Here is a 16115-nt window from a genome sequence, read left to right on the forward strand (position 1 = left end):
AAGAACCGATTACAAAATGGACTGGCCCAGAAATTCAGCTAAAGTGATCCTATGAGATCATTAAAAAAAAACAAAAATAGTAAGACAACAGATAAAAAAAAAATGAACAAATTTTTTTCGTCTGACTACTGCAGAGTCTGGTACATGTAGTAAGACATTGGAAACAGTGGTTGACACAATATCCATTTATAAATATAAATGAAAGAATATGTGAAAAACAGATACATGGAAAATCTCTTTATACATATTGTCTATACATAAGTTGATAGTGGTAAATAAATAACCACTAGTAAAATAAGTGTATACAACAGACAATCTTAACAATATTAAAATAAAATAAACCTTTTTAGAACCATGAAATTTTTTTCTGATATAACAAAAACATACACAGTTTTTATTGTAAACTTCATTAATTTAAAGCAAAAGGAACTGATAAAAAATTGGAACAATCAATCTCTCAAATTATTAAAAATCAGTTACCAATGAAGTAAACATTAAATTAATAACCACAAACCCCTCTGCTTAGTTAAATAATTGAATATATACACTAATTTGCTTATACAAAAAAGAATCTAATATACAGAATAAGAACTATAGTATAATCTAATATACAGAAACATAGTTCTTGTGAGTTCAAATTTCTTATTTCTTCATATGCAGTTGGAACTATCTACAGGATACAATTTTCTAAATAGAAAATTATGTAACATTATCCCTCTCTACTGATTAATATCAACCTTTGGTAACACTCAAAGATAAATTCTAAAATATGTTTCTACTATTCTAAAAACAAAGGAGAAATTCACTTAGTTATTGTCCAATGAATAAAAACAATTACAGACTGCTAATTAAAACATATGGCCTACTTTATTAAAATCACATTTATGCGATAAATCTGTACTATCTAAACAAAATTCTTAAAATAATGTTTTGTATTTTTTTATTTTTCTTAAAATGACTGTAATTACATTTAATACTTGTTTTAAAGCAATCTATTGCTATAAAAAAAAAAATTGAAAAAACATCTAGGTGATTTCATAATTTCTTTTGATGATCTACCAAATTGTCAAAATGATTAACTTATTTTATCAGAATAAAGATGTTATACCAATATTTTAATGTAATATATAATTTTTGGTATTTTTCAAGAAATGTACTGTTTTGCTTGGAATCAGAAAAAAAAAGTTTACATAATAGCCAAGATCCTTAATATTTATTTGAATTCCTCATTAAAATAAACATTTTTGTGGTTTTAAGTTACACAATCCACAAGAATGTAATATACCATTAATTGGCAGTTGCAATGAACAAAATGGATGCAACGGTCTAAGTTATGAGATATCCTTGACTGAGCCTAGTGTGCGTATGTGATATGCTTAAAGCGAAAAAACAAAAAAATTACCATTTGGCAAAATGCCAAATGGCATAAATATATGAAACACCTTATATTAATATCAAGTAGCTGAATACAGATGCACGGCCTGAAGAAATAGCAATACATTTGATAACATTGTTATACTGTTTGCTCAAAAATGTCAGATGTTAGTCCCTAATTTAAGTTTCCTATGCAATGCCACATAACAAGACACAGTCCATAAGAATGTGATGCATTGTTAGTTGGCAGACACAACAAACACAAACAGGTGCATTGGTCTGAATTATGAGCTTTGTGTGCCCTATTCGCAAATGGCAAATATTAACCTCTGCTCATTGGTTATTGCTTCATGAAGAGCTCCAGGGTGACACAGTGTTCGTAGTTGGACAAAGTTTATTGTAGATGGTAGCATTCCATTCAATCTGCCACTCATCATGAACCACCTTCTTCAGAAAACAGACAAGATCATTCGAAACAACATAATTGGTGAAAGGAGGCTCCAAACAACCTTCTTTTACTGTACTATCAGCATGCTTATTGCCTGAAATTTGACTATAGCTGGGAATCCACCAGAAGGCTCACAGTTGTGTTATGCTGACTCATTTCAGAAATAACAATAAAACTGACTATATATCACAAACTGGAGTACATGAGTGCCTCACTAATCAGAACAGATAAGTACACGACAAAATGTTGGGCTGATTATATTTAAGGCCTTACTAATAGCATACAGCTCTATGACAGAAACACTGATGAAGCTGGGAAGGTCAAACATGTATGTTCTATTGCCAACCACAAAAGCACAATCAACAGAATTATTGTGTTTAGAGCCATCTGTATAAACTATACCATAAGGATTAATGCTATTTACAATATTATAAAATTTTTCTCATAAGATAACCATATTTGTGTAATTTTTATGATACTAACAAAGACTAAACAAGTAATTTAGGAGGGAAGGCTGCCAAGGTGGATGACATTCAGTAACAGTAAGAACTGGAGGTAACTGTACAATTGGAGACAAGAAAAGGCAATGAGCTCTGATGGCTAGCAGGGCAGCAGATCTCAGCTGATCCTGATATTAAGATGCAGGTTGGAGAACACAGTGTTATAGGATGGATGATTTAGTTGCGTTTTAATGCAAGCTACATACGACCAAATCATTTGGTTTGTTTATACCAAAGAGATGGCTCACCACTGTCACTAGGAGACTTATCACAGGGCATGAACAAAACACACCTGTAGCAGATGGATAAATGAATGATGAACTACGTTGAGCAGCCCAAATGCATGGCTTGTGTTGATGAATAGGCCATGTAGCTGTAATCCAAACAGAAATGGATCAGAGCTTGGTAGAAGCACAATAAGCATACTCAATCAACTCCCCAATGAGTATTAAATAGAACTCTTAGCACGTCTGGCCTTTTGTAGACATTTTACCTTCTGCTCCTTTAACTGTGTTACCCACATCAGTTGGTCAAACCATGATCCTAAACAGTTGAGGGTCAACATGTTCCCTCATCCATAACAGGTTTCTGCACGCAGTTTATAATAGCATTTATGACTACGGGAAACAAGGTAATGCTTAGGACACTTCCCTGCTATTGTTGTCTAGTGTGAAATTGTCAAATACTCTTAACTCAAAAGGAGTGATTATTGACGACCTTTAATGAATGAAAGATTTCCTTATATACACCATTTCTGTAGTGCATTTAGGAACCCTCTCCACCAAGCCGTGTCATACGCTTTTTGCACATTGAAAAATATAGCGTAAGTTTGCAAAGTAGGAAGGCATTCTGAACAACAGATTATAGGACAACTACATGATCAATAGATGATCTACCTTGATGGAAACAAATCGGACATTTCACTCAAGGTATCACACAAGACAACAGTTTGCAATTTGTTCCATCAACGCATAGGGTACTGGTGAAAGAGATAGGACGATAACTAGAAGGGTATAAATTATCATTACCAGATTTCAGTATGGGAATTACCAATGTTTCTGACCAAGAAACTGGAAAAATCCTGGTTGGAGAATATTTTATTATAGATAAGACAAAAAATGTTGTAATGCAGAATCTGGGAGGCGAGATAACATACTAGGCCTAACATTATCATTTCTGGGGTAAGTGTCATGAGAATTATTCAAGACATACCTTAGCTCATCAAAAGAAAAAGGAATATTTAATTCATTTTGTAAGTCTCCAATAAAAAACAGGATATACTTTCTATCTGCAACTTATACCTCATAAACTCAGAACAGTATGATGGTGTATGGGAAACCGACATAAATGAGTTTCCAAACAAGTTCATCACATCAGTTAGTGTAGTGAAGAGGATGCTGTTGCTTTCCAGTCCAATCACAATTGAGATCGTCCTGATCAATGCAACCAACGACTGAGCTGTCTGAGAAATGGTATCCACAAAATTCAGCCATGATTTCCATTAGCACACTGAAACACTCAACAGCATACAGCTCTTGCATTCCAGAATACACAGACCAATTCTGTCATAGGCCTTTGACTGAAATTACATAAAGGCTTGACACAATCCCTTAGTGCAATCCTGCAGTCTTCGTCCCAACAAGGAACAGAAGGCCGCCTTCAGTTTCCTGATGTTAAAAGGGATAAATCACTTGCATTATCAAGTATCAGGTGTGTAAACATGGAAAGTTGGTGGATTATGCGATTATCCCTGTTGTTTTGGCCAAAGAAATCTTTGTATCCAATCCAATTCGTTTTCCCAACCACCCATCTGCGACTCTGAGGCAAATTTCTATATCTGAGACAATAACTGGTCTATGATCACTTCCAAAGAAAGTTTCGGACACATGACAAAAAGACATGGAAGTAGGGATGAAGAACACAAGAACAGTGCACAAAAATTTATCCGATTATGACATAAACATATATAACCCATTGTTCAACAAGCAAAGATTCATGTTCTGCCTCAGTTGGTCAACTATAGTACCTCGAAAAGAACATGATGATGAGCCCCATGAATAGAGATAGACATTGAACTCACCATTATTATGCAGAGAAAAGGAATCTGCAATAACAAATTGGGCAGATCATCCTCACTGACATCAAAATTTGGGGAAAGGAACAAGTTGTAGATATTAATTTTAAATAGAGCCAATAACTTCACTGCTATCGCTAGTAGCCAGCAGAATCCATGTAGCTACAATATCTTCCTTTAGGAAAACAGCTACACACTCACATCCTTTACCCTCAGCTTGATGGTCGCATCTATTACAGACATAGGCACGAAATGATACTTCATCCTGGAGTTGGATGCGAGTTTCCTGCAAATATAAAACAATGGATTTTCTTCCTTTAGTAGGATTTTATTATCCTTATTACAAGAATGAAGACCACAAACATTTCAATGAAAAATATTTGTACCCATAAATAACAATTTTTCCTGTTATAAATAAAACTCCTATGTGCACATTATTTATCAATTATTATTTGGTTTTTTTCGTATTTTTAACTTTTAGAAAATGTGTTGCTTTTCTTTGGGCACTTCATCCACCACCATATCCTCAAAGAGACCTTCAAATGGTGGTTGGGATTTGGTTGCCTGGTAGGCTAGAGATACTATACCAGGTGATCATTTTTTAATAGAACCCTTCATAGGGATCTTGGTAGATTGCTGCATAGTTGGTGCAGCAGGAATTTTATTTGGTAGTGTATCGACCAAGTGGTTTTTGGTAAACCACAGTCAGCCTTTCCACCAAAGATATCCTTCTTCCTGCCTGTACTGAAAACTGCAATAGTAGAAGTGAGGGATTTTACCTGGTCTGATAAAGCTGGACTAATTAGGGCAGTTTTTGCAAGACATCCCCACACATTCTCCTTTTGCACATTGCTAGAAAGCATGTAGACAAAATTAACACTGGGCTGTACAGGATTCCTCATGTTAAGGGATTTTCTGTATTCCCAATGGGCCACAGGAAAGGACACTTTCTGCTCAATTTAAATCCTTAATATAGCCTGTTCCACGTTTTAAATGGGGCAGTTTTGAGACCATGCCAAATGTGAACCTTTACAATTAATACACTTTTCACCTTCAGTGCTCATGCTATCATCATGTCAAGTAATGGTTGCAATGCGCACATATTTGTTCCTGTATGCAAGAAATTTTGGTGTGACCAAAACCAATAGACTGAAAGCAGCAGCTTGGGTTTGGTACATAAGGTTGCACGCAGACAGAAAGGTAGCCAGTTCTTATTCACTCACGAACAGTTGGAGTAGAAAAGGTTGTACAGTAAGGATGTTGGCAGATCAACACCATTCTTCTACTGTATAATTCTCTATACAAGTGACTGACTGAGGTGGTAGCTATTATGATATTTCTGACAGTTCAATACCGGCCAAATCACAGCAAAGGATCACTCATTCCCTTAGTGAATCCTAATCTTTTATCTTTTACCCAAAATGAGAACCACTAAAAATACAGTTCTGGGACCTACTTTCTTAATTTTTCCAGTGATATTTCATAGAAAATCACTAAATTTATTGCTTAATTTGGGTCCCAAGAACTAAAGATCGGTTAATTTTACAAAGGGGCAGAAATCAGGCCAAATTTTTCACCAGCCAATACTCACTAATGGTTATACTAATTGTTACACGAAGTGTTATACTAATTCTCTGTTTACATGAACTTTCTTCATTATTTTCACCCGTAGAACATGTTCTGAAAGTTGGTTGCATTCTTTGTGAATCACCTATATACACATATTTATATAAAGTATATAATATTTTTAGTTTGAAATAGGTAGATAAATATAAAAAAATTTCTTTTTAATGTTAATCTAATAAATTGATTGTAAACTTAAGTAAATTAATTGTTTAGGTGAACTTAAACAATATAATATATTGCACATCGTTCAATTCCAATGATGAGATGGTTATAATATGAATACATTTTAAACCAACTGTATGGTAGAAAAAGAAGAAATTTTTCAAAGTAGTAGAAAATGAAAGATGATGAGCAAGCATGTAAAATAAATAAACGAAATAAAAAAAGTGATACTTGTGTATTATAATGGCGCTAGCATCATTGGGAGGTTATAACTGGCACGACTGGTGGCGAGTTAAATAATAAGTAAATAAATAAATAAAATTATAAATGTAATCTAACCAAACTTAATCTACACTCGCTAACCTTGACTAGTGAGTGAAGCGAGTGTAGGTTAAGTTTGGTTAGATTACATTTACAATTTTCTTATTTCAAAATAGGGTTTCAGTGGTGCCATCTAAGAACTAACTAACTACAGAAGCACTGTACATATAACCTTCCAACCATAGTGGTGCTGTTATTATACATAAGTACCAAAAATGTATCATACCCTGGCTTCAAAGGCATTAGCAAACTGTGTAGCTTGGTTTCTTTCAATAAACTCATGAAATGCTTTCTTGGAATTTTTGGCAATTCCAACTCCACCTCCAACAAAAAATGTTGTATACGAAGCATACAGAACAGCATTTAATTCCTTACTCAAATGACCAAACTCACTGGAATAAAATAAACCAAAAAAAAAAAAAAATTATTTTAATCACAAGAATATAAAACTTTTGCTTTAGTATGATATACGCGGTCTGTTCAAAAAATAACTGAACTTCATTTCTTTTTAATCTTTATTATTAATTTTACAGATAACTGGTCCTTGTTTCCTTCAAAGTATTCCCCAACCCTACTCACAACTTTTCCCAGCAGTGTTTCCACTCTGCGAAATAGTCCTGGATAGCTTCATTTGAAATGACCTTTAAGGTTCATGATGAATTTGCTTTAATGTGATCAATAGTCTCAAAACTATATCCTTTCATCCTTGACTTTAATTTCGGAAATATGAAAAAAACACAAGGAGATTGTCTGGCAAGTAGGGAGGCTAAGGTAGGATAGTCATCGGATTTTTGGCACAAAACTGACAAATTGACAAAGAAGAGTGTGCAGGCACATTGTCATAGTAAAGGAATCATGAGTTGTCTTGCCTCTTGCCACAACTTTGGTCTCTTTTTGTGGATTTTTTCATGTTACTTTAAGCCTTGATAGTACGGACGGTTTCATCTTGAGGCAAAAATCTAAAATGCAAAATTTCATTAAAATTGAAAAAAACAAAAGATTATAATGCTTTGACATTGGATTGACACTGACGTACTTTCTTGGGACATGGAGATTCTTTGCCAATTTATTGTGATGATTAAACTTTTGTCTCAATGTTGTAGCCGTAAATCCAGCTTTCGTCCTCTATTATAATCCTTTGCATGAATGTTTTATCATCATTGGCTAGTTCAAGAAGTTGATAACAAATATTCACTGAATGTTCTTTGTGCTGTTCGGTCATCACATAAGGAACAAACTTTGCTGCAACTCGATACATGTTCAATTTTTCAGTAAAAATGTCATGGCATGATCCAATTGATGCTAATCTCTTCTGCAAATTCTCTGACAGTCACTCAGCAATTTGCATGCATGAAATCATTGTTTTCTGAACATGGGTATCATCAGTTGAAGTTGAAGTCAAAGGCCTTCCTGGTAGAGGGTCATCTTCAGTTGACTGATGACCACTTTTAAATCATGAAAACCATTTGTAACATTGTGTATGACCCAGAGCATCATCTTCATAATCTTGTTCCAAAAGCTGAAACAATTTTTGTGAAAATTCTTTCCAGTTTCAAGCAAAATTTTACGTTTTATCTTTGCTCCTGAAAATAGCACATTACAAAAATCACTACTAATACTTAAACACATTGCACTCAAATAACAATAACATGAAAACTAAATGAGATATTAAAAATCCAAGAACATGTGGTTACAAACACATGCCACTAAATATCTTCAATGGCGCATAATAAAAATGTACTGTTATTTTCTGAATAGACCTCATATACCACCAAGCACCAAATTCAAGAAGTCATTAATGATGACATTTTAAGCTGTAAATGCATACATAAAAAGCTTATTTATGTAAACACGATTAACTTAGGATGTAATATTATTTCTTAGCGGCAATTAGGATCTTATTCCTCACTTTTAGCTCACATATTTTTCGACCAACCAACTTCATCTTACTTTATCCTGTATGTTTATGTTTTAATAAAACTGCATTAAAATTCATGTCCTAGGAAATACTATCTATATCCACTTTTTTTGTGATAGGAGGTTCAAGGGGCAAGATTTGTTTTTGTATCTTGGGGCTAATTCTAAATAACAATAGGTTTTCAGGGCCTAAACATATACCTTTTAGGGCTATTACACTGTCTAGTACTCAAATAGGAATAATTCCAACTGATATTTAGTTAATGTTAATTTCAACATTTCAGTATATTTATTTTTATGAAGAAAATATATTTTATACAAAAAAAAAGATAATGGCATATCTGAAAAGAAATCTGCTTCCATTGAACAATTTTTGAGATATACAAAAGCATTTATCTGCAACTTTGGAGGAACATGAGATAAAGCCAACTACAATTTCACTAAGTACTTCTAATAACTATACTGGTAGATGTGCAGGAAATATGTAGAATTTATACACCTAGTAGAATATTGTGGGACTGATTAGGAGGTTATTTAGACAGAGAAGGATGGGTGACTGTGCAACTCGATATATATTAAACATGATAAATAACAATGGTTACACAGTTAGAAAAACCTAACATTGTAGATTTTACTACATGAAGATGTAAGTAAACTCATCCTGGTTTGGATTTACAAAAATTTACATTATAGAATTACATCACAACAAAATTGGGTACATAAGTATCCTTCTAACTAGTACACAATCTTTCAGTTAATAAAGAAGAGTATAACATATCAGGGGTAAATTTTCACTAAAATGAAAAGGGGAATCATGATTATGATGATTGTGATTAATTACTTCATTAATATATTAGCACATAGAAAACTGTTTTCTGCTTTTGGTAGCTTTTAATTAATTGACTGCTGCGGAGTAGTAGCTTATATCTTACGCACAATTTTCATCCAAATTTGAATGAAATGATATAGTTCCAAAATTTTAGTACATATTTAGTACTACTGCCTGCCAATGGGTCATTGGCAGAAAAACTATATGATTAAAAAACATAAGATATTTTATTGGTGCATAAAGAAATTACAGGTCTTATGATTGTCAATAAGTAATGTTTGTTTTGATCAAAATATAAGAATCACCTTGCTGTTGGTGAAATTAAATAATTTTATAAAAATATTAGATAGTCCTGCCAAGTGGTCAAATACTAGACTATCTAGCCAGAAGGCTCTGCTCCCTGGACCTCCCGGGTCCAGATTGGTCCAAGCAAATCCCAAAGCCAACCCAGGGCCCAAAGCTCGCCATTCCCGCATAGCTTGCTTTGGTCACTATTCTCGACATTGTGGGAACCCCACAATGTTTGTTACCTTCATGGTTGTGAGAATAATACTGATAAATAACAATTAAAAGTATTTAGGTTTTATAGAAAGCTGAAAAAGAAACTGAATTACAAAAAAACAGAACAGCAGTAAATAGGGTAATTAAGTATATACATTTTTGATAAAGAAAATTTAACTTATTTATGTTGCCATAGTGATAGAAATCCTTCTTTTCTTTAATGAGTCTATTTAATTCACAATTTCATCCCCAAGGGGGGCTAGGGCCTCAGTCCATGTCTTAAAACCTTTCCTAGGATAACATGAGTGTATCCAGCAAATTTGAAAGCAATCTGTCAATTGGTTCTCACACAATGGCAAACAAAACAATCACTTGGATGGACAGACAGACAAACTTTATATATAAGAATTAAAATAGATTATAGTTGGTGAAATTAAAAAGTAAGTATTTAATTTATTTTATTGACTAAAATGTAATAATTCTGCTAATCTTATAAAAAATAAGAAAAAGAAATCTGTTCTAAATTTTGTAATTATAAGTTGTTACTGAAACTATAAAATTGGATATATTAAAAAAAAACTGAAACTGACATAAAATTATTACATCATTACATTTATGGGTGCTTTCCTGTAAGGATAAACTACTGAGTGTTTAAAAGGGCTTTAAACTTTTGATGTTTAAAAGAGATTGTGTGGAAAGGAATAGAAAACTTGGCTCTTACTTTTAGTAAATACAAATCATACTGAAATATAAGGTAAACAAATTGATAGTTAAAAACTTTTATATAAAACCTTGAAGATTAAATTTTCTAAGCGATTTCAATTTCTTTTTAAAAATTAATTTTATTTCAAATTATTTTTTGCCAATAATATTTTTCAATCTTTTTTAAACCCTTTTTTAGAAAGTTTCATGTAATCTTTATGCGAGTCTAATTCCATATTTCTGGGTAAGCCACTAAAATTACATTGTACATTGTAGAGCATTTTTTTGATACTGAATTCAGAAAGTATACCCATTAGTTGTTTAGTTAAATATCACTAACTTCTCTACGAAACAGTTTTTAATATGATACTGACTGGATCATTTGCAAAATACAAAACTAATAAAACAATAGTAATTTAAATAACAAGGCTAGCCTATATTTAATGGTTAGAATGGCCTATACTTGCTCTGAAAATGCAGTCGAGGCAGTAAATTGTCAAAATTACGGAGTCATCCGTTGGAATAACGCAGTAGGCTAGACATAAAACAAGTATAGTAAATATAGTAACGGGGTTGACAATACGATCATTAATTATTTTAATAAATAATTACCATATAATATTTTATTAAACAAAATACTTAACATTTAATAGTTTCCTAAAATAATATGTTTGGGTTTTGAATCAAAGAGACAAAGCGTTTAGATTAAGGGCTATTACGAAAAAAAGGTTAAGACCACTTAGGCGTCCTAACGTACGTTAAGGTTGTTATAGTATAAACTTAGAAACTAACACTCGAGTGGGTTTCGAGTCTTGTCATAAAATGATAAAAACGCAGTAACAAATTTAAGTAAAACAATAAAAAATAAAAGCCGACATACTCCCTAGAAAACATAATGAAAAGTCGGTCCCATCCTGTGAGATCAGATTTATTTTTCACATTCTCCGAAGACAACGTTCCTTCTCTATAAAAAAATGAAGGTAATACATTATACCATAATGAATCATGATTAGCTTCATCAGAAACAGCAGAAGAAACAGAAACTGATCCGAGTACAAGATATGTGTTTCTAGCGAATCCTTTCAACATTCTTGTAGAACTTTAACCTCAAAATATAATTCTTACTAAAAAAATAAGTAGAAAATTTATTGGCTAACGAACTGCTATTAAGAACTGTTTCATCTATTGTTATTTTACATACTTCACTGTTATGTTTCTAATAGTTTGTTATTTTCAACAAATATTTCGATATTGCACTAATCTAATGTGATAACTGCTGATCTTAGTAGGTAAATCCTATTTATAAACAATCACGCATCATTGAATGGCTGTGAAGGCGTATATAATATAGCAGTCATTATCAAACAAAATTTCAGGTTAACTAATGAGTAGCTTTTGTATTAGCTACAATCAATATTACCATAAAACCTTTTTTCACTCATAAGACATACATTTTTTCCAAAACCAACTTTATATGATGTATTCAGTAAAACAGCTTTTCCTTTTGTAAATAATGAAATAGCTTGTATTATTTAAAAATAGGTTTGTTTTGCCGAAATCTTAAGGCCTAGCCTTTTACAAGTGAGCTCAAAAATTAACAATGTAGAATCATCTATCTACTTCATTAAAGCGCTCTTCCATCTTAGCTGTAGGACTTATTACTGGTGGACTCTCAAATAGATTTGGGCCATTGCGGTAATTAACAATTTTTTTGGTTGTTATATTAGATGGCAAAGTCTTTTGAAATTATCAAATTGATTTCGTTTGCAACAAAATCAAACAACACGGCAACAAAATCTAAACCGCATTTTTTGAATTGCAGTGCGGTAATAAAACCCCGACGGTGAATCTTATTCTTTAAAACTCTAGGGATTGGCATCCTCATGACTCTAGCCCTTCAGATTTTCTTGCCATTACATAAGAACTACTGCCTCTTGAGTCATGAGACCTTGTCGATTATGAGGGGACTTGAATGCTCAGTGATACAAAGTAGCTAGAACGAAGGTGCAACCATATCGGAGAGGTAGCTGTTGAGAGCCAGACTAAGGAATGATTCCTGAAAGAGGGCAGCAGCTCTTTCAGTAGTTGTTAAGGGCATAGGTTAGGAGAACTTAAATAGCCATATAAACATTACTCAATCTTTTGAGTACTGTGCAGCTGAAAGCAGTGGAAAACTACAGCTGTTTTTCCAAGAAAATGTAGCTCTCTGTATTTTCATACAACAAAGATGGCGGCGCCTTCCTTGGTAAGATATTCAGGAATTAAACTAGTACCCAGTTCCGATTTTCGGGTGGGACTACTACGGGGTCACCAAAAAATTAAAAAATAACATTCTACGAGTTGGAAGTGGAATATTAGGAGTCTAAAAAAAGTTGGTAGGGTAGAAAATTTAAAGAGGGAAATGGGTAGATTAAATGTAGATGTAGTAGGATTTAGTGAGGTTTGGTGAGAAGAGGAAAATGATTTTGGGTCAGGTGATTTTAGAATAATTAACTCAGCTTCAAATAAAGGGCAGACAGGAGTAGCTTTCATAATGAACAAGAAGGTAGGGAAGAGAGTAGAGTATTTCAAAATGCATAGCGATAGAATCATTGTAATAAGGATAAAATCTAAACCTAAGCCAACAATGATTGTTAACGTCTGTATGCCTCTAAGTACTCATGATGATGATGATGTAGAGCATTGATTCCCAAAGTGGTCCAGGTGGACCCCCAGGGGTCCACGGGAGACTCGACGGGGGTCTACGTTGGCGTGACAAAAAAATGGGGGTTCACAATTCGTAAGCGTGGGTCCACGAAAATTCATCTGGTTTCCATAGTGAAGAACTAAAATGTTGGCTTGACTTTGCGTATCAATCTAGGCAGATAATGTTTTGAGAAGCTCAGCGACTGTTACTTGTAAAAACTTGCATATTCCATACTCAGTACAACGAACGTGTCGAGACTTGTAAACCGCCGCCGCCGCCGTACGCAACATTTGTTCAGACGTGCAAAGGGACGAAATACGACTTGTGGCGTGTGTGCTAGCAATCTTGCATGAACTTGTTTGATTCTTTACTAATATAAATACGATTGCCAAGGATAAACGTTACTCATTTGTTTCCGGAATTTCGAAAAGAAAAGTAAATAGATGTTAGCCTTTGCCAGTGTCGGTAAAAATAGCAAGTACTTACCTGTTTTTTTGTTATACTTACTTTTATTTTATTTATTGTTTATTTATTGATTTGACAATTTATTGTACACGTCAGTAAACAAAAAATGCACAAATTACAAAAAATACGTAGGTACAAAAGGCGAGGCTTATTCTTAAAAGAAATCTCTTCCGTTTAAGGATTTATTAATTTTTGGTCTAAATTTTTTTTCAGATATATAAAACAAAACTATTGGAATCGACTTAAAACTGATCCTGAACATACCATTTCCCGGTTGTAACCCTTATTCTGTAACACGTTGTATATTTTCATAAATTGTACTTGTCTCTGCATACTCGTAACGTGCATCAAAGAAATAAATAAATGATTAAAATCGCAGAGTTGTGATATCAAAATATTGGGTATTTAAAAGTATTTTCTATCGAATTTACAGAAATATATCAAAATATAATTAATGAAAAAATGTTTTACATCACATTAAAATCGGTTCAGCCATTTTCATAAAACTTTATTATGGATCTTACCGATTTATTGCTTTTAATAATTAGAATCAGTTTGCCGCTAGTACTTTATTTTATTGCAATAATTAATTAATCCTATTCTGTTAAAATAGTCATATCCTGTTACGTAAGACCCTCTTGAGATTACTAAAACAAAGTTTATTTTTTATTTACCGGTAGGTAACTGATATGAAACATGGCTGAATATAAGAAGAAATGTCTACTGTACAGTGTTGATTATTTAAAATTTGGATTTCTTCCATCAAAGGCAGACAAACGATTGCCTATATGCCTTTTGTGCAGCAAAATTTTGAGCAGTGACTATGAAACCATCGAAGCTCGAAGATCATCTAAGAAGGTGTCATCCTGATAAAATAGGTAAAGATTTGAAATATTTTCAAACATTGAAGGAAAAATATGAAAAGAGACCTACCGTGCACAGTATGTTCGCTTCAACGTCTGAAAGTAACGATGATGGCTTGCGGGCATCGTACAATATTTCATTACTTACAGCAAAATCTGGAAAACCGCACACCATTGGAGAACAGTTAATTTTACCCGCTGTTGAAGAGGTTTTAAAAACTGTTCTGCACAAATCTCCATTTGACATACTCAAAAGAATTCCTTTGAGTAACAACACAGTACAAAGACGTATTGATGAAATGAGCTCTGATATTGAAAGTTCCTTGTGTAATTATCTGCAAACAACTCATTTTTCTATTCAACTGGGCGAGTCAACTTTACCTGGTAATGGAGCATTATTATTGGCATATGTTCGATTTGTTATGGATGAAGAAATCCATGAAGAGCTACTATTCGCGAAAACTTTGGAGACGGACACTAAAGGTGAATCAATATTTAATGTCCTGAGTGATTTTTTAACGAAAAATCAATTTCATTCACAAACGTCATTTCGGTGGCAACAGATGGAGCTGCTGCCAAGGTCGGGCGATATCATGGGTTTATAAGCCATCTTAAAAGAATTATACCAGAGGTAACTGCAATTCACTGTGTCATCCACCGACAAGACCTAGTAGCGAAAAAGCTAAGTGATAGATTGCACAAATCGCTTCAATTTGTAATTAATGCTGTTAACAAGATAAGAAGCAATGCATTGAATATGTGTTTATTTGCCCAATTGTGCGATAAAAATGATGAAGACTTCCAACGATTGCTCTTACATACTGAAGTACGCTGGTTGTCGAAAGGTGCATGTTTACTCACTTTTTGAATCAGTTTTAGAGTTTCTGGAAGGTAAAGATGAGGATTTAAAAGAAAACCTGATCACTTTGAAACCTGACATCGCGTATTTGACAGATTTGTTCAAAAAATTTAATGACATTAACTTACAATTACAAGGAGACAGTCTCAATTTAATAAAAACAAAGGGTGTAATTTCAACTTTTCTTGGAAAATTGAAATTTATGAAGCAAAATATTAGTCGGCGCGTATTTTCCCAGTTTTCAAACTTGTCACAGGTAGAATGCCTTGATGAGGACATTCAGACATACGTTCAACATTTAATTGCCCTGCATGATGACTTCAAAATCAGATTTGAAGATATTCTGATGATGGAAATACCACCATGGATCATAAATCCATTTGATGAAACGGAAGTGGAGAATATGATATTACAAGAGGAGCTACTCAAGCTTAGCACTAATGAGGAGCTGAAGGTGAAATTTAAAAGAGGGTATCAAACATTTTGGCTGCAGGCAGAAATACCAGAAAAATATCCTGGACTTTGGGGAATTGCGAGAAAGCTTTTGATAGCGTTTCCCTCGTCATATCTTGTCGAAAAAAGTTTTAGTGTTGTTACAAACCTTTTATCAAAAAAAAGGAGCAGATTCAATATCACAGAACGGGGAGATTTGCGCTTATTCCTAACAAAACTGAACCCAAATATTGATAATTTGCTGTCAATCCATCAAGTACATCCCTCCCTTAAAATTGTAACTATTTTGTGATTGTCATTGTAGAAGTTACATTACGTTATTAATGTTTAATTTT

The 16115-nt window shown here is 33.4% G+C and overlaps 1 protein-coding gene across 1 annotated transcript in view; it reads right to left on the reverse strand.

Moving 5' to 3' along the window:
• 140up (RPII140-upstream gene protein) overlaps positions 1–11745 on the reverse strand; it is a 30186-nt gene extending 18441 nt beyond the window's left edge. The window contains exons 1-2 of the mRNA XM_075366644.1: positions 11335–11745; positions 6732–6897 (exon numbers count right to left, since the gene is read on the reverse strand). Coding sequence (XP_075222759.1) covers positions 6732–6897; positions 11335–11543 — 375 coding nt within the window. The 5' untranslated portion in view covers positions 11544–11745. The remainder of the gene's footprint in view (positions 1–6731; positions 6898–11334) is intronic.
• Between the last annotated feature and the right edge of the window lie 4370 nt (positions 11746–16115).

Source organism: Lycorma delicatula, chromosome 1 (assembly GCF_047948215.1).
Source record: "Lycorma delicatula isolate Av1 chromosome 1, ASM4794821v1, whole genome shotgun sequence".
NCBI classification, from domain to species: domain Eukaryota; kingdom Metazoa; phylum Arthropoda; class Insecta; order Hemiptera; family Fulgoridae; genus Lycorma; species Lycorma delicatula.